Consider the following 19561-nt stretch of genomic DNA (forward strand, 5'->3'; position numbering starts at 1 on the left):
AGCTCATGGTGCAGCTTGGAGGGTCCCCTGGTTTGGGGCCCTGGGCCACAGGCAGGAGCGGGAGCGAGACCCCGCTCGGGCTGCGCGGGATTCCTTGCGGCTCTCCACACGGCAGACGCTATAGCCAGACCGACCTCACGTGGACTGTGGATTTCTTTCTTTTTCATCTTTGGTTTTTTTTTTTTTTACTTGTTATAACAGGCATGTAATGCTTTTTCATTAAATTAAAGAGAAAAATTGAATAACAGAACTTTAAAAAATAAGACAAGGGACATGATCTCAAAAAGATTGTCTCTAAGTGAGAAGAGAATAAATGGTGTTTGTGCTTCAAAACCACACACTCCGTCGGCTCCACAGGGTTCCAGGGTTTGGTGGTGATCGTGAACGCTACGGGACCTCAGACCTGTTTCTCACCGGGAGTTCACGTCTCCCCATTTCCCTCCCTTTCTGGGCAAGAGAGAAAGCATTTTGCTCCGTTGTTATCAGAAACTAGCACCTAATGTATATTTAGTTCATTTTGTCTCCTTTCTTTTTCTAGCAAGTAACAGATCTCATGGGGTTGCATTTCTCACTGTTAAAAACACTGATAACAGACAATGAGAGCTTAGAAATGTCTGTACCCATCAGCTCTGCAATTTTACTTCTGGTAATCTTTTTTAAGGAAAACATCTGAACACATATACACAAGTTAGGCAAGAAGAGACTCATCACTACATTTTTTTTAAATAGTGGAAAAGGTCTCCATTTCATTTTCCAGCAACAGTGGATTTGTTAACTGAGCGAGGTGGTTGAGCGTCACCAGGCAATTAAAGCACATTAAGCGTGATGCGTGTGGTTGCTCAAGGATTGTACCGTGTTTCCCCGAAAATAAGACCCACCCATAAAACAAGCCCCAGCAGGATTTCTGAGCATGTGCGCAATAGAAGCCCCACCCCGAAAATCAGCCCTAGTGGTGGGCGTGGCTATGAAAATCAGCCCTAGTGACGGGCGTGGCTGCGCAGCGCATCTGCACAACCCATGCGTGTCATCGCGGAGCGGGAAAGAACACGAGCAGCCCTTCTCATCCGCCCCGTGAGAGCTCTAGTGCTCCACAGGAGAGATCGGGGCCAGTGGTTCTAAAGGAAACAGAGTCGCAAGACATTCAGGATGGGATTCGGGGTTTGGAGAGTGAGGATGACGTTCCAGAAGAAGACGACTTCACTCTATTTGAATCAATGGAGAGGGTTGTACCGTCCTTAAAACAAATAGCACATCCCCTGAAAACCAGCCCTGGGGTGTCTTCTTGAGGACAAACCAATAGAAGGCCACGTCTTGTCTTCGGGGAAGCACTGGTGTGAGTGCCGCCGGCCCGCGAGCGTGTCCCTGTCCTGTCTTGCAGTGCTTCGCCGTGCGCTCTCTGGGGTGGGTGGAGATGGCGGAGGAGGACCTGGCGCCGGGCAAGAGCAGTGTGGCGGTCAACAACTGCATCCGGCAGCTCTCCTACTGCAAGAACGACATCCGGGACACCGTGGGCATCTGGGGAGAGGTGAGTGGCACCTGGACGGTGGCGGGCAGGTGTGTGTCCTCCAGCCGCGTCTCGAACCCCCCACTCAGCGAGACTCGGGCGGGGGGCGGGGGAGCTCCGAGGCGTTTGTGGGTCGCGTTTTCCCACAGAGATGGGACGGGCAGGCCTGGGCACCGTGTCCCCGCCCTCCGAGAGCCAGCGGGAGGGGAGACGAGACGCCAAGGCCCGAGAACCCCGACCGCAGAGCGAGGCGTGAGCTCAGGCGCTGCCCCTGGCGCCCCGCGTCAGACCTCGGGCGAGTCTCGTTACCTGTGAGCCTCAGTTTCCCCACCTGCTGACTGGAGAGGATGACAGCCCAAGCTCTCCGGGGGCAGTTTAGGGCGCACGGTGGTGTCTTAGATGCAGTGCACGTCCCTGTAAATGTCAGCTGCCGAGAGCGCTGAGAAACGCCTGGAGCTGCACCTGCTGTCTGCCGGGTCCCGCGGGCGCCCCCGAGTGGCAGCGCAGCCGGGCGCCTCCGGGCCGGGAAAGCCAACGGGGTGCCTGGCTGGTGGGTCCGGCTGGCGCGGCGGGGAGGGCCGGGCTGTGAGACCCCGACGGGCCTGGGGTGAGCGCAGGGCAGGTTCCCCAGGGCACCCCTGGCCTTCCGTCTTACAGGTTCAGGGCGTAGATAACGCCGGTGAGCGCCGGCCGGAAAGCAGGCCAGGGGTGGTCGGGAGGCCGGGAGAGGGAGCGAGAAATCGGGCACGTGAAAGACTCGGGGATCGTTTGGTCCCGAAAGGATGTTTCTCTCTCAGGGACCCCAAAGGTGGCGGCTTCTCTGGGTCGCTGACCGGCGGGCACAGGTGGAGACAGCATGTTTTCTCGTTGGCCCAGGGCAAGGACATGCACCTCGTCCTGGAGAACGACCTGCTCAGCCTGGTGGACCCCATGGACGGCGCCGTGCTGCACGCCCAGCCCATCGTGAGCATCCGCGTGTGGGGCGTGGGCCGCGACAACGGCCGGTGAGTCCCTCCCAGCCCCGTCCACCCAGCACCAGAGCGAGGCTCAGCCCTCCCAGCCCCGTCCACCCAGCACCAGAGCGAGGCTCAGCCCTCCCAGCCCCGTCCACCCAGCACCAGAGCCCCGGCTCAGCCCTCCCAGCCCCGTCCACCCAGCACCAGAGCGAGGCTCAGCCCTCCCAGCCCCGTCCACCCAGCACCAGAGCCCCGGCTCAGCCCTCCCAGCCCCGTCCACCCAGCACCAGAGCCCCGGCTCAGCCCTCCCAGCCCCGTCCACCCAGCACCAGAGCGAGGCTCAGCCCTCCCAGCCCCGTCCACCCAGCACCAGAGCGAGGCTCAGCCCTCCCAGCCCTGTCCCACCCAGCACCAGAGCCCTGGCTCAGCCCTCCCAGCCCCGTCCACCCAGCACCAGAGCGAGGCTCAGCCCTCCCAGCCCGTCCCACCCAGCACCAGAGCCCCGGCTCAGCCCTCCCAGCCCCGTCCACCCAGCACCAGAGCCTGGCTCAGCCCTCCCAGCCTGTCCACCCAGCACCAGAGCCCCGGCTCAGCCCTCCCAGCCCCGTCCACCCAGCACCAGAGCCCGGCTCAGCCCTCCCAGCCCGTCCCACCCAGCACCAAAGCCCCGGCTCAGCCCTCCCAGCCCGTCCCACCCAGCACCAGAGCCCCGGCTCAGCCCTCCCAGGCCAGTCCGCCCAGCACCAGAGCCCGGCTCAGCCCTCCCAGGCCCGTCCGCCCAGCACCAGAGCCCCGGCTCAGCCCTCCCAGGCCAGTCCGCCCAGCACCAGAGCCCGGCTCAGCCCTCCCAGGCCCGTCTGCCCAGCACCAGAGCCCGGCTCAGCCCTCCCAGCCCGTCCACCCAGCACCAGAGCCCCGGCTCAGCCCTCCCAGCCCGTCCACCCAGCACCAGAGCCCCGGCTCATGGCCGCCCGCTGGGCACAGAGCCTGGCAGGGAGGGGGCTCTGTGTAGGAACGTGAGGAACCAGACGGGTCTCTCTGTGCCTCTTAACCACTTCTGGACTTGCTCATGGCCGAGACCCCTCGCCCACAGCCGGCACTCGCGGTCCGCACGGTGGTCTGTGCTGTGCATGGACGGCGCGTCCGTCTTGCTCTCGTGTGACGAGGAAAGCTTGGAAGCACCGAGAGCTTGTTTGACTTTGCAGGCGGCTTTCCGTGTCATGTAAATCAGAATAGGTAGCATGGACATATGTGTTCTCATGACGTCATTTTCAAATGTTCACAATTTTATTTTGATAAATGAAAAATTAGAGAAGTCATACCACGGCTGTCAGCTACAGTCGACGCTGGGCTGTGCGTGTTCATCTGTGGCTGTCAACTACAGTCAACGCTCGGCTGTGCGTGTTCATCTGTGGCTGTCAACTACAGTCAACGCTCGGCTGTGCGTGTTCATCTGTGGCTGTCAACTACAGTCAACGCTCGGCTGTGCGTGTTTATCTGTGGCTGTCGACTACAGCCGACGCTGGGCCGTGTGCGTTCATCTGTGGCTGTCAGCTACAGTCTACACTGGGCTGTGCGAGTTCACCTGTGGCTGTAGACTACAGTCCATGCCGGGCTGTGCATGTTCACCTGTGGCTGTCGATTACAGTCCACGCTGGGCTGTGTGCATTCATCTGTGGCTGTCGACTACAGTCGAGGCTCGGCTGTGCGCGTCCACCTGTGGCTGTCCACTATAGTCGAGGCTCGGCTATGCGCGTCCACCTGTGGCCGTCGACTACAGTCGACGCTGGTCCCTGAGTGGTTAAACAATCCTCCAAGCCTCTTCCCTTCCTCGGTTCTGTACCCTAAACCTTCCGGGAACTCCGGGTCCTGCCGCGGCGTCCGAGCCTCTCCCTCCTGGTCGTCCTCATTCGGCCAAGCTGCCCCAGGCCCAGCCAGGCCGTCAGAGCCCCTCTCTCCTCTCCTCTGTGCTCTTTATAATCGATTCCGTCTCGTTCCGCAGCGTCCAGCCATTTCAGCACCCGCCTCTGGCCGTCTTCTTCGGGGAGGGCTGGCTCGAGGGAGACGCCGGAGAGCCTTTAGTCGCAAACCTTAGACCATTAGATTGTGATCATCAGAGATTTCTGGGGCTTGGGATTGGCCAGCGCTTCTTTAACACTTGTCAGCTCTGGTCGTGTCAAAATCCCGTTCGCTATGTATCTTTCTGAAATTCTACTAAAGATTTGTTATTTATAAGAAATCTTACTCAGATGTAGCATGAATTTTCTGTTCTCCAGGATGACTGGAAACAAGGAAGTTCTGGTTTTCAAGCACATACTCTAGCTGGTAAAGCAGCAGTTATCACAGACATCGTGCTTGGAGACCATTGCTAAGTAACCGGGCTACATTTTATGCGATCAATTCTTAAATTACAGTCGATATTTGGCAATTCTCAAGGTACTGGAGGATCTCGTAGCTGGCATTTGGGGACGCGCTATCGGGTGAAGAGTTGTTGCTTTGCTGAAAATGGTCGGGAGTTGCGAAAGCAGGGGAAGATCTCAGGTGACAGAGACGGCTCTCCCGGCTTGTGGCTCCTGTCCGGGGCAGCCCGGTTTGTTGTCGCGTTGCGTGTTCCACTCTCCTTGGGGGTTCTCCACTGGCTTGCCTCAGCTTGGTCGGCCAAGGCTGGGCAGCAGTGCATGTGATTCAGTTCCGGGTCCTAAACCTTCAGAAAGGAAGGAGTATTGGCTAAGTAGTCATCAATCACGAGCGAGCATTTATGCTGGAAAGCAGATGTAAGAAATGGTCCGCAAAGAGAGCTGACATGTCCTCCGCCTGCTGATTAGATAAACCTTTCTGGGAGCGAGGTTGCATCCTGAGCTTGTTGCAGCAGAGTGATGAGGGGTGACAGCCGGTCCAGATGCTCCGGGGGGTGCGTGGGGGTGGCTTAGCGCACACACCTGTCACTCGCTTGCTTGCCAGAGCTTGCACTGGGCTTGCTGTGTGGACACGAGTTGATTAATTTTACAAGGGAAATGTCCGACGATGTTTGGTCGTCCTTAAAAACGTTTCCCTTTGGTGGAAGGACCTGCCTGTAAGATGCGTGATCCCTCCCTGGTTCCTATCCTCCAGGGTTTTTTGTAAGGCAGGAGCCAAGGTGGAGATCATTGCATACATGCACAACTGGATGCGGTTGGGTTTTCTTCAGGTTAGGCCGTCAGTGGATTTTAGTGAGAGGATCTTCAGCTCACCCCGACTCTTTAAAGCGAGAGCAAACACTCATGTCCGGAGAGAAACAAATGGTTCAGACTCCAGTTGACACAATTATTCGAGCTCTCCGAGCGTCAGTTTTCCGTATCTGTGAAATGGGCATCGTGACAAGGCCCACAGGATGTGGGGTGGGTGTGTACAGGGATGGGGACGTGGTGAGTGTTAGCTCTGGGTTTTTAAAGCAGCAGATGCAGCTGATTACACGGCTTCCTTTCAAAGACAGTGCGGGTCAGGGAGGAGTCAGACCTCAGGGAGGCTTCAGGGGCAGTTTTTCACGTGGCACAGAGGACGAGGGGCTGTTCTAGACACTAATGCGTTCAGCTGTCCTACAAAGTAGGAAGAGCCTCCCACCCCAGCCCCCAAATGAGATCAGTGTAAACTAGCTTACATTGCCTTGGTTATGTTTTTGAAATGTGGGCCGGATTACTCATGTTTTTAAATCACTTCTTATTCTCACTCAGTGTTAGCAGATAAATGCAATTTAGGAATGCGCCCAGGGCTCCACACGGGCTGTCAGGACCTCAGCAAGATCCTGGGATTGTGGGGGGCCTCCAGTTGGATTGCTTTTGGAAACGGTAAATTTAAAAAGTATGTTTGCCCATGAGAGGTTCTATTTCTTCCTATTGTTCCCCTGAGTTTTCAGTCCCTGGAAGGAGGGGCCTTTGCACTCCTGCGTTTCTTATTCATTTATTTATTTTAGCTTTCCTTTGCTTCCAATTTCTTTTTTTAAAAAAATAGCAATTTACAAGAGCGAATTCAATTTGTAATGCTGTGAAGGAAAGGGGTTTTCACTCCGTATGAATAAAACATAAAAGTGTTTCATTTTGCTTGCGAGAACCAGCCCATTCCGCATTCTCTTTCGTGACTTTCCTTGCTCGGAGAGTGGAATCTCTTGGGGGGATTTCTAGATGTGGTTAAAATGAATGAGAGAAATATGTAGTGTAACAGACTTGAAGGGCACAAAATCTTTCTTAAAATCCAGAGTGCTTTCACTGAGCCATGTAATTTCAGACTTTATCAAAACATTTTGGGTTCAGCATGTTTTGTAAGACTTCCAAGTGATTCTGATTTGCTTTGAAGAAACCCCTTGTGGAGTGAGTTCGCGTTGCAGGAGGGGGTGACCGGTGGGGACCCCCACCCTCGCCGAGACCGGGGCTGGCTTGGAGCCGCCTCTTACGAAAGGCACGAGGAGTGGCGGTCACATCTGACGTCCGTCTCCCGTGGGGTTTCGGTTGCATGGGGAGGCTGAAGTTTCCGCTTCTCTTGGAGATTCATCTCGAAGCCCGTTTGCGTGACTGCCCGGCAGACGGGGCTGCCCTCGCAGCCCGGGAGCGCCCGCCGGGCCTGCCTGCCGGGCCACGGCCACCGTGGGGAGGAGGCGCCTTCCGAGTGTGAGCCCTCTGGGCCTCGGAGCTGATGCGTTGCCCTTGGCAACGGGGGCCCGTCTCTGCGCACCTGCCCAGGTGCCAACCACCCTGAGCGGGCTTGGGGGGACGTCGCCGCCCTGTCCTCTAGGCCGGTGCTGGCCAGGCCCAGCGTCGTTCCTGCTCACTCACACCTGGGAGCACCTTCCTCCTTGTTCTGTCACCGGAGCATCAAAAGCAAGCGGACGTGCCGTGTTTCCCCGAAAATAAGACAGGGTCTTATATTTATTTGTCCTCAAGAAGACACCCCAGGGCCTATTTTCAGGGGATGTGTTAGTTTTTTTAAGTGCGGTACAACCGTCTACATTGATTCAAATAGCGTGAAGTCGTCTTCTTCTGGAACATCATCCTCACTCTCCAGACCCCGAATCCCATCCTGAATGTCTTGCGACTCTGTTTCCTTTAGAATCGTTGTCCCCGATCTCTCCTGTGGAGCACTAGAGCTCTCATGGGGCGGATGAGAAGGGCTGCTCGTGTTCTTTCCCGCTCCGCGACGACAGGCATGGGTTGTGCAGATGCGCTGCGCAGCCACGCCCCTCACCAGGGCCGATTTTCATAGCCACGCCCACCACTAGGACTTATTTTCATAGCCACGCCCACCACCAGGGCTGATTTTCATAGCCACGCCCATCACCAGGGCTGATTTTTCATAGCCACGCCCATCATTAGGGCTGATTTTCGGGTTAGGGCTTCTATGGTGCAGATGCTTAGACATCCTGCAGGGGCTTGTTTTATGGGTCAGTCTGGTCTTATTTTCGGGGAAACATGGTAATTCCAACCTCATTCCCTTGTTCCCTCGATCCTGCAGATCGCAGCCCCCTCTTGGGATGGGACAGCCTCTTCACAGTCTCTTTTTTGCCTTTTTAGTTACTAGTTACAATTCTCTGTGTGCCAGTCTCCGTGGCGACGCCTACTGTGGTGTCCGTCTCCCGTGGGGTCGTGCCTCTGAGGCTGAGTTGTGCGACTGCAGGCGGCAGCCACGGCACAGCTCGGCGGCTTCTCTGGCCGGCAGGTGCGGCCTCGTCTCTGCTGCCCCGCTGTTCGGTGACAGGGCGGCACTTGTGCGGAGGAGGGGCATTTCTGCTTTAGGTGGCAGAGATTTGGGAACCATGGGCCTCTTGGTTTCTGAGCCAGTCTGCATGTTTTCTCTATTTCTACGTGGCCGCTGCGGCATGATTTGCTGGGCTCTCGGTGTGGCAGACGCAGTTTCCTAACGACATCCAGGAGAGGACTCTCTGAGCCAGACAGCAGTGAAAGACGGATGGTGCTCCGAGATCTGCTGACCCAAGTTTAGCCTAGGGCACGTGCTGTCTCCTCGGGGAGAAGGGTCTTCCGGGAGAGCGCAATAACTCTCTCCTACGCCGGGAGTTATCCTGACCGCTAGGGTTAATTTCTTTTTAATGCAGCCCACAGTAAGCAGAGGCATCTGGGTTTACTTTGCTCTTTTGCTGACTTACACCGGGGCCTGTTCTATCTCTTTAAAAGTGGCCTCCTTGCCTTCCATCGATCCCGGCAGGATGCTCAGTGGGGACTAACCTCCAAGGAAAGACACTGCAAGTGACCATGCAGGAAGAGTTTTCCTCGGAGGGAGCGTGAGGGCGTTTTCAAACAGATCGATCACAGTGGCCCCTCCCTGCTGGTGACAATACGAAGACAAGTTTCTTCTGAGATTCGTGTCGTCTACCGTGTTTCCCCGAAAATGAGACCTACCCACAAAATAAGCCCCAGCAGGATTTCTGAGCATGTGCGCCATAGAAGCCCCACCCCGAAAATCAGCCCTAGTGATGGGCGTGGCTGCGCAGCGCATCTGCACGACCCATGCGTGTCGTCGCGGAGCGGGAAAGAACACGAGCAGCCCTTCTCATCCGCCCCGTGAGAGCTCTAGTGCTCCACAGGAGAGATCGGGGCCAGTGGTTCTAAGGGAAATAGAGTCGCAAGACATTCAGGATAGGATTCGGGGTCTGGAGAGTGAGGATGATGTTCCAGAAGAAGACGACTTCACGCTATTTGAATCAATGGAGATGGTTGCACCGTACTTAAAAAAAATAACTCATCCCTGAAAATAAGCCCTAGGGTGTCTTCTTGAGGAAAAACAAATATACCCTGTCTTATCTTCAGGGAAACACGGTAGTGTGTTCCTCCCGCAGCTCTGGGAGAAGGTGAGGAGGGCGGCAGATTTAAATAATCGGGTTGCTCAGCCAGAAGGCTCCATCTGGGCTGGGACCTCCATGCGGGACTTACACCTTTCCCTTCTGTAAGGGGGAGGGAGGACACACACGAGAGGATCTGCCGTTATATAATAAAGCCCTTTTCAAAGGCCCTAGGAGGAGGGCTAGCAATGAGTTCACACAGTTTTTGGAAAACTTGCAAAAGGAAGATATTTTCGTATTCTTTTTTTAAAGAGGGCCCCAGAACTTGTCTGAGCTCTAGGCCCTCCAAAGCCCCAGATCAGCCCCCTGATGGCAGATTAGTATAACTAACTAGTATATATGGAGGGAATACAGGTTTGGGTTTTTTTAAATTTATTTTTGTAATTTTTTTTTAGTTTTTCTCTTTTCTTTTTCTTTCTTTCTTTCTTTCTTTCTTTCTTTCTTTCTTTCTTTCTTTTTTTTTTTTTTTTTTTTTTTACCAATCAGGAATTATAACTAGGGAATACAGGTTTTAACAAAGAGAACTTTTTTGTGGGGTAAGCGATCTCTAGGCGCAGGAATAAGGGTAAACGGAGACCCTGTCTCGGAGGACATGAGCTTTGACTGAATGGGCTCAATGAAGCATTCAGGCAGACACTCTTCAAGCTGGTCTGAGCTCACCTGCTAAGTGATCAGCTCAGTGTGATGGATGCATCAATTTATTTGTGACAAGAGCAGGAAATAGGGAGAGTAAAATGAGTTGAAATTCTGGTTTTACCTCTTATAATTGAGTTCATTTATTCTATCTGAGCCTATTTTGTCTATAAAAAGGGCATGGTAATAATAATAATAATAATAGCTAATTAATAGGGCTAATAGGGTGCTCTAATGGCATAGGTATGAAAAATGCTCTGAAGATATAAAATGTACGAACGTTAGTAGCTAAACAAAGCAAACAATACACTGATAGTTAATATTAATATTAATAGAAAGACTAAAAGTCCATGTGTCAGATCAGGAATAGCAAACTTTTTTCACAGAAGGCCAGAGACAATAAATATTTTAGGTTTGGTGGGTCATTCTGCCTCTGTCTTAACCATCCAGTTCTGCCGTTGCCAGGCAAAAGCAACCATAGACAAGACATAAATGGATGGGTGCGGCTGTGTTCCAATAAAGTTTTGCTTATAAAAATAGTCGGATGTGGTGTACACCTGTAGTCCCGGCTACTCAGTAGGCTGAGGTGGGAGGATCTTTTGAGCCCAGGAGTCTGGGCTGCAGCGAGCTGTGGTTGTGCCAATGCATTCCAGCCTGACCCTGTCTCCTAAAAAAAAAAAAAAAGAAAGAAAAAAATGCAGTGTGGTGACATACCAACATTGATCCAACGCTGATCACTGATCCTTCATGATTAGGAACTTCCAGTTGAGTGTGATGAGAAAACGAATACTAGCAATTACAAATGATGCTTTTACTTAAAATCAGCACTGAAGGATCAAAATGCTGGCAAATTGTGTCTGCCTTGGTTTTCCTGGTTCCCTTCTGCAGCTGGCATCTCTCTGGGGGATGAGGGCACACAGGTGGGGACAAGGAGGGGGGCGAGGCTAAGAACAGGTAAGGCCAGAACACCCGCTTGTTTCTTTCCATGCTTCCTGGCACTGGAAGTAGCAGTAACAAGGCAATGGCCTGTTTGGGCTCCCCTTGGGGATTCAGCCTCAGCAGCAAGCTCCCACGAATGGAGTTTTGCAACCACCAAGAAATTAAAGTGGTTCTATTTTGTCATCTCCTAATCAATTTTTAAAAGAGTACTGATGGTGCCCACGTCTGTCAACATTAAAACTGAGATAAGACCATTGAAAGACAGCTGCCCATACACCTTAAAAGGGAAGCTCATCACGAACCACGAATAAAGCTGCTGTAAACATTCATGTACAGGTTTTTGTGTGAACATAAGTTTTCACTTCTCTTAAGTAATCGCCTAAGAGTGGGGTCGCTGGGCTGTGTGGTGACAGTACGTTTAGCCTTGGAAGAAACCGCCAACCCCCTTGAGGTTGTACCGTTCTGCATTCCCACCAGCAAACTACGAGAGTCCATTTGCTCAGCATCCTCACCAGCACTTGGTATTGCCAGGGATTTTTGGCTTTGTTTGTTTGTTCGGGGGTTGTGGTGGTGGTATTTTAGCATTCTAATTTTTTTTTTTTTTTTGAGACAGATTTTCACTCTGTTGTCTAGGCTAGAGTGCTGTGGCATCAGCCTCGCTCACAGCAACCTCAAACTCCTGGGCTCAAGCGATCCTCCTGCCTCAGCCTCCCGAGTAGCTGGGACTACAGGCATGCGCCACCATGCCCGGCTAATTTCTTCTATATATTTTTAGTTGGCCAATGAATTTCTTTCTATTTTTAGAAAGGGTAGGGATAGGGTCTCGCTCTTGCTCAGGCTAGTTTCAAACTCCTGACCTTGAGCAATCCACCCGCCTCAGCCTCCCAGAGTGCTAGGATTACAGGCGTGAGCCACCGAGCCTGCCTGTTTTAGCATTCTAGAATGTGTGAAGTGGTAACTCATTGTGGTTTTAATCTGTATTCTCTTAACAGTTCATGATATTGGGAATCTTTCATGAGCTTATGAAAGCCATTTGTCTTCTTTGGCGATGTTATCTGTTCACATTTTTTCGCCCATTAAAAAGATTGTGTTGTTGGTTTTATTATTATTGGCTTCATTCATAATTGCCCAAACTGGAAACAGTGCAAATATCCACTGACTGATGATGGATAAACACGCTATAGTACATCCACACAATGGAATTCTCAGCAATAAACAAGAATGAACCGCGGCTACGCTAACAGTTATGCTAAGTGCAAGAAGCCGAGGTTTCAGAAAGCTACACACTGTAGGCTTCCATTATATGACGTTCTGGGAAAGGCAAAACTTCAGGTACAGAAACCAGGCCAGTGGTGGGCTGATGGTGAGGGAAAAACTGAATTTTTTTTTTTAAAGAACTCTCGGCTTCTCTACCAGCAGCTGCCCTCTCACCCCTGGCTCCCCACCTTCCCAAACATTGTTTTAGTACCAAGTTAAGCTTGGGTTTCTGCTGCAGAAACACAAATGTAATTTTTCTCTAATAATCACCACAGAAGTTGCCAGACAGCCAGGGAGAACACGCCAAGGCACTGAGTAGAGAGATTGTTGAGCACTTTTTTTTTTTTTTTGAGACTGAGTCTCGCTTTGTTGCCCAGGCTAGAGTGAGTGCCATGGCGTCAGCCTAGCTCACAGCAACCTCAAACACCTGGGCTCAAGCAATCCTGCTGCCTCAGCCTCCCAAGTAGCTGGGACTACAGGCATGCGCCACCATGCCCGGCTAATTTTTTCTATATATATTAGTTGGCCAATTAGTTTCTTTCTATTTATAGTAGAGACGGGGTCTCGCTCTTGCTCAGGCTGGTTTCGAACTCCTGACCTCGAGCAATCCGCCCACCTCGGCCTCCCAGAGAGCTAGGATTACAGGCGTGAGCCACCGCGCCCGGCTGTTGAGCACTTTTTATTTTATTTTACTTTTTAAGGGGTCTTGTTCTGTCTCCCAGGCTGGAGGACAGTGGCATGATCATAGCTCACTGCGGCCTTGAACTCCTGCAGTTGAGCATTTTAAGAATTGAGCATTGAGCGTTGAGCTGATTCTCTTAGGATTTCGAGTCACAGAGGATAAGGATTTATGCTCACCAGTCCCCTCCCTCCTCCCTGCCGTTGGGAGCCGGAAGAGTGTCGGGGATGGTGGGAGGAGGGAGTCAGATCTCTTCACAGCACAGCGAATGCCGAGGAGTTGCCGCAGTCTCTCGAGTCGTGGGAGGTCATGTCTGCTGCATATTGCACAAAGAACAGGGGCTGTGCCGCCTGCCCAGGGCTGGAAATCTCTTCCACTTGCAGAGATTCTTGTGGTTCACATTTATTATACATAGCCTTTGCATCTTATAGGCAGAACGGGAAGAGACTCCAGGCCATTGGCAGGAGAATCTCTGTCCTTTCTTTTCCCAAATATTTCTGTTGAGCCTAGTTAAAGAGGTACTGTGGTAACCCCCGAGGTCTTTTGTACGTAAGTGCAAGCACAGCTTCTGCCTCGCCCAATAAGCCCTGTGGAGCAGTGGGTGTTTTCCTCCACAAACACACACTAGAGGTTCCTCCAAGACCGTCATCGGGTGCGCAGTCCTTTAGAGTCAGCTGGGAATATTACTCATGGTCCACACGTCCCTGGCTTTTCAGGTTCATCCAAGATCTGAGCTTCAATTCCTTTCTGCTGCCTGTTTGTCCTTGTGATGGTCGTCTGGGCAATTTGCGTCTGGGTTCTTGCTGCTCACACTGCAGCCTCTGATTACGACCCCCGGGAGCATTTCGGAAATACAGGCCCTACCCAGACCCAGGAGTCGGGATCTGCACTGTAACAAACCCTCACACAGCGCATTTGCATGTGGGAGTTTGAAAGGCATCGGTCCACCCCTAGGTCCCGCCGAAACATCCTGCCTGCTGTGTCAGTGGCCTTATCAGCGTCACGTGTGACCCTCAGAATGCGGCCCTGGTGAATGCTCCTGACATCCGTGTTGGTGTGAGCGTGGTGCATGCCACTGTGCCCTGAAGGCGCTTAATCCATTAAGTGTTCAGTGCCGAGTTGGGCGCTAAAGATACAAACGCGAGTGAAGCATAGTGGCCGCCCTTAGGGCGCTCAGAGAGTGACGAGGGCACAGACAGAGCCGCAGCATCTCGTGTCCCGGGGTCTGACCGTCACTGGACTTCCTTCACCCCCACGAAGCACCAGCCCCTTCTCTGGAAGCAGTTTCCTCAGCATACAGCCCACGGACAGCTGCCTCCAAGTCATTTGGGTGAGAAAGGACGGTAAAAAGCAGGAATTCTGCTCCAGACCTGCTGAATCCGCCCCCGGGTGGTGGCCCAGCCCCTTCATTCTACCAGGAATGTCGTGTCGTGCAGGTTGCAGTGTGAGTCCACAGACCTGGGTGCTGGTTCCTGTCCTCAGCGATTGCACGTTGTGATGCAAAGGGAGGTTTAAATGCCGTCTCGAATAGTCAAGGGATCTTTCAGGGCTTTCCTTACCCTAAATTCAGGGGGAGTGTCAAGTGGCTTCTGGGTTCAAAGCTGTTTTTATCTTTGGCTGAGGCAATATAAGGATCTTTGCGGATGGTACTCAAGAATAATTCAAATTCATACTTATATATTTTCTAGCAGCAAATTGCAGCGTTGTTGGTTTTTTTTTATATAATGAGTTAACAGTGTGAACAACACTATGACAATCCCGTGACTTTCTTGTTTCATGTTTATACTCATCTCATCAAACAAATCGAAATCGGGTTATGGCTGCTGCACATTACACCAGTTATTATCCCTTTAAATGCAGGTCTGGAGGAAATAGAATTGATTTTTCTAGGCCACTTGGGGACATCGTAGGTTATTGGTATGCTTTTTGAATTTTCAATTAGGTTTGTTTGAAGGAGAGAAAGATTAGTGGTTGGCTTTGTTGGGGGTTTTCCTTAAGTATCATGTAAATAAACTGTAATATTTCATTCTAATTAGGGAGTCAAATGCCTTTTCAAAGTTTGGTGATATGGTTTCCTATTTTTATTTAAAGCATGTCAGATTTTTAAAGTGGATAATAATCTTGAGGAGTGTTTTTATTTTTAGAAAGAAAAGAGAAAACAATAGAAGAGACCCTTATAACACTCCGTTACTACGGTAACAGCTATCTTATTTATCAGGGAATGAGCTGGAACCGCGCCAGAATGTCAGGTATAATTGAGCCTATCTTTCCATAAACAAAACCTGTTTTTAAAAACTGCCTTCATTCTGCAGACACCTTTTGTGAGCCTGTTCTGGGCAAGCACACACCCCGTGCTGGGGATCTGACATAGATCCTTTGCAAAAACAAATGCTTCCGCACCACTGGCCGCTGCAAAGCAGAGTGACAGGCCAGAGAACACAAAGGCAAGGGTGCACCGAGGGACAGCCTCCGTGGAAGGGATGACCTGTGAGCTGGGCCTTCACTCATAAATAGGAGTTTGCAAAGTGTAAAGTCTTTAAACTATAAAGGCATCACATGCTGATTGCATGGCCATTTAAAAAATACCTATAGAAAAAGTATTGCCATGTTTCCCTGAAAATAAGACAGGGTCTTATATTTATTTTTCCTCAAGAAGACACCCTAGGGCTCATTTTCAGGGGATGTGTTATTTGCCCCTCAAAGCCTCAGCTTGCAGCACGCACAGGATGTCCGGGACCTGACAGGGGGAGCCGACCTTGTTGGTGGGGCTGCCCGCACCTTTCCGGTCACCTCTAGGATAGCAGCTCTTACGACGGGCAGATGAGAAGGGCTGCTCGTGTTCTTTCCCGCTCCCCGACGACACGCATGGGTTGTGCAGATGCGCTGCGCAGCCACGCCCGTCACTAGGGCTTATTTTCGGGGTAGAGCTTCTATTGTGCACATGCTTAGAAATCCTGCTAAGGGCTTATTTGATGGGCAGATCTTATTTTCAGGGAAACTCGGTAACGTATTAAATTTAATCATTCGTGAATGTATTAAGCACTGACTGTGTGTCAGGAAATGTGTTTGCTGCTGCGAATGCAATGGGAAACTGCACAGGGAGAGAACAGTCCACAGGACCACTGCAGGCGTGACAGTTTGCTCCCAGGCCTCTCGGAACTCACCGAGTGTGGCCACACACGTGAATATGGTTCATTACAGGTAAAGGAGCCTTACGGGAATCAGACAGGGGAAGAATTGCACCGCAGGGTCCAGGAAAGGCCCAGTGTGGAGCCCTCAGGTGTCCTCTCTCTGTGGTGTCGCGGACAGCCCAACTTCCTGGGATTGCTATGGGGCGTAGCACAGAGAAGCCCACCCAAGCCTTGGTGTCCAGAATTGTTACTGGGGCTCCATCATGTAGGTATGGGTGACTGGGCCAGGGCTCTCCACCTCTAGCCGCATCAGAGGTGTGCGTGTGACCGAAAGCCCCCACCCTCAGTCACCTTGTTAGACCATCTAGTACGACCCAAGGCCCCTGGGCAAACAGAAACACTCCTACCCGCATGACGTCCCAGGGTCTTAGGGATCACCTCCTGGAAGCTGAGGGCAGACCAGACGCCAGACCTCTCTTTGGCCAAGGCTAAATTCTTTACGCTGTACAGGAGCAAAACCAGACTCTACTGTCAGTTTACGAAGCTCTCCACAGGTTAAGGGGATGAATGACAAATGGATGATTACCCAAGCAGTTAATGCCACGCGGTGGCAAGGACTAAAGGAGGGACCTGGGGTGCTGTAGGGAGGGCGCTGCTGGCCAGGAAGCTTCCCCAGTGGAGCCTGCTGCCAGACGCAGAGCTGCAGGAGGAGGGGGCTCAGCCAGGCGGGCCTTGCAGGGAGGGCCTTTCAGGACGAGGGAGTGGTTCGTGCAGAGGCACTAGATGGGCAAGTAGCTGGGCACCTTCTGGGAACAGGGAGGTGAAGCTGGAGCAGAGAGAGGGCGGAGGGATTGTAGTTGCAGCGTCGGAGAGAGACCGTCGTACGGTTTTAAAGAAGGATCACAGATGCCCATATTTGTGGATTTTCTTTTAAGGGACACGTGTGGCTGCTGTAAGAATAGCCTGTTGGGGACAAGAGTGGAAGGAGGGAGACGGCGAAAAGACCCTGCAGCATCCAGTGGGGCAACATGACGGGGCGAGTGTGAGAGAGCAGCAGGAGGTGGACTGGCAGGACTGACAGCCTGACTTCCTGCCCGCAGACCCTCAGCTGTCCCATTGTGCTGTCACCCTGTGGGCATCCGGCAGTCCATCGGATCTGCTGCCTCCTCCCTGCCTTAAGCCGAGAATCAGATAGCCAGACTCACTGGAGTTATGTGTAAGGAGGGCGCGGTGGATCGGGGGACAGGTACAGTCCTGGAAGTCATGTCGCGTCTCTGGGCTTGGCCGTGCCCGTTCTGGCTGCTGAACCCCAAGTCCCAAACCCGCCGGCAGCCCGGCTCCCAGTCTGGGCTGTGTTCCGAACGGCCGTGGCTGTCAGAGCAGTTCACTGTAAGTAACTCTTCTGAATAATTACAGGTGCTGCTGGGCATAGAGTCAGATGCACTGTGACTTAACTCCTGCCCTCCCTAGAAGGACAGTGGTTACGCAGAAAAGCCTAATACAAAATCGTCAGCACAGAGCCCGGCACTCATAAATGTTGGATGAGTGAGTATATGTCTGACTTTTAAAAACATGGACATTAAAAGCAGTTTCCTGTCCTCTTGTAGTGTGTTTTACCAAGCGTGGGCAAGACGTACTCCCTCGATTTTCCTTGTGTGGTTCCTATTTTCTGTTCCTTCCTCTGCAAACAGAACAAAAAGCAGTATATGGAACTTTGGATTTAGCAGAACACATGGCTAATATCCCCTGCCTATTTCACTTTGTTAATTGGTCGAATAACGTTTTCTTGCCCAGAAACAATTAGGAAGTACTTTCAATGCACACAGAATATAGTCAGCAGGAGACCTTGGATTTTCCTTTAAAATGCACACGTTGGCCTTGGCTGGCCAGCACTCTCACAACGCTGTCACTCAGCAGGCCGGGCAGTGTTTGGGGGAGGGGAGATGCCAGCGCGGGTTTGGGGGAGGGGAGATGCCAGCGCGGGTTTGGGGGAGGGGAGATGCCAGCGTGGGTGCAGTGCGGGCGCCAGCTGGTGACAAAAGGAGAGGCGGGAATCGCGCGGGGCTGCCAGGGGAACTGCTGTCGAGCGAGCGAGCGCTTTGGACAGACCGGCAACCTGCAGAAAGCGCCTCCCAGCGCAGTGCAGAGCGTGTCCCCCTGAAATGCAGTCACTCGGATCCCCCAGTGCGGCGCGCTCCCCACGTTGCCGGCCTCCTGGTGGCCCCCGAGGCGCCGGAGCCCCAGGGCCGAGCCCCAGCTTCCCGGAGAGGTTCAGTCCAGGTTCTGAGCGCCCGAGAGGGGTACGTGTTGGTGGGGGGCGGGGATCCTCTCTGCCCGCCCTGGCCCAGCGCCTAGCGGCTGGGAGCACCTGCTGGGAGCACCTGCTGGGAGCATCTGGCGGGGCGCCTCCGCGGGAGCCAATGGGCGCGGGCGGCGCCTCCGCGGGAGCCAATGGGCGCGGGCGGCGGCACCTGTGGGCGGGGCGCGGGCGCCGCTCGCTTCCTCCGGAGGCCGAGGGACTCGGCTGCCGCGGGAGCCACGACCCGCCGGCGCCGGAGGACAAAGGTGAGGAAGTTGGCGGGACCGCGCGCCTTTGTTGCAGGTGCGCTCGTGAGTACCGGGCGCGCTGCGGAACGGAGGCCGCGGGACAGGTGCGCCCGGGACCCGGGATGGCGGGACAGGTGCGCCCTCCCTTCCCGGGACCTGGCGGGACAGGTGCGCCCCCCTTCTCCGGACCCGGGACGGCGGGACAGGTGCGCCCTCCCTTCCCGGGACCCGGGGCGGCGGGACAGGTGCGCCCTCCCTTCCTGGGACCCGGGACGGCGGGACAGGTGCGCCTGGGACCAGGAACAGCGGGACAGGTGCGCCCTCCCTTCCCGGACCGCGGGACTTGTGGTCTCGGCGGAAGCGCTGGGGGGGAGGGGTCTTTCCGTCTTCCGCCGGTGCATGGGGTGGGGGTGGGGAGGGTCCTCCGACGCGGGTCACCGGGTCCCCGGGGCGCAGGGACTGTGGGTGGCGGCTGTTGCTAGTCCATACCCGCACTTCTGCTGTGGCCCGGTGACATGACGGAGTGAACGAGCACGTGCATCTCACCTGTTCCCCCAGGTGAATCTACATCTGTGTCCTGTCTACACTAGGAGCGAGATACAGTGCAGGGCCTTGGTAATCCAGTGTTTGGATGAAAAGCAACTCTCTGATGTAGAAAGACCACGTTTCCAAATAATTTTAGTGGCATAATTTAGAGTATTGGTGTGACTTCCTCGTGAGAAATTGTCTCAAATTCTCAAAAGGTAGAAACGCGGCCAACTTATCATGTGCCCACTCTTAGCATTGAAAGAGTAGTGTTTTTGAAAACGAAAACGTGATAAATGTTGCTTGCAAGGCTCGGCTGGAGTCTTGGGGAGTCTGTGCCTTTTCCATCTATTAGCTGTTTCCCTGCGCCGGTTTGTGACCAGGCCCTCTGTGGAGTCCCTAATGAATGTGTGGCTGTGAATCTTCATTACTGCCTTGGGTGGGAGAAGGCGGGAGGAGGAGGCAATCCCATTAGTCTTTTTCTCTCCTTTTATAACTCTGCAGCTGCAGCCTGGCTCTGACACACCACGAATGGGGCTTCTGCCTGCTTTCCGCACGCTGCTCTCT

General features: G+C 53.3%; 1 protein-coding gene across 2 annotated transcripts in view; it reads left to right on the top strand.

Annotated features, from left to right (window-relative positions):
- APBB2 (amyloid beta precursor protein binding family B member 2) overlaps positions 1–19561 on the top strand; it is a 233284-nt gene that overhangs the window by 178813 nt on the left and 34910 nt on the right. For both annotated transcript variants that reach the window (XM_012766080.3, XM_012766083.3), the window contains 2 exons: positions 1379–1525; positions 2381–2508. In XM_012766080.3, the coding sequence (XP_012621534.1) occupies positions 1379–1525; positions 2381–2508 (275 nt within the window). The remainder of the gene's footprint in view (positions 1–1378; positions 1526–2380; positions 2509–19561) is intronic.

Source organism: Microcebus murinus, chromosome 26 (assembly GCF_040939455.1).
Source record: "Microcebus murinus isolate Inina chromosome 26, M.murinus_Inina_mat1.0, whole genome shotgun sequence".
In the NCBI taxonomy this organism is placed as follows: Eukaryota; Metazoa; Chordata; class Mammalia; order Primates; family Cheirogaleidae; genus Microcebus; species Microcebus murinus.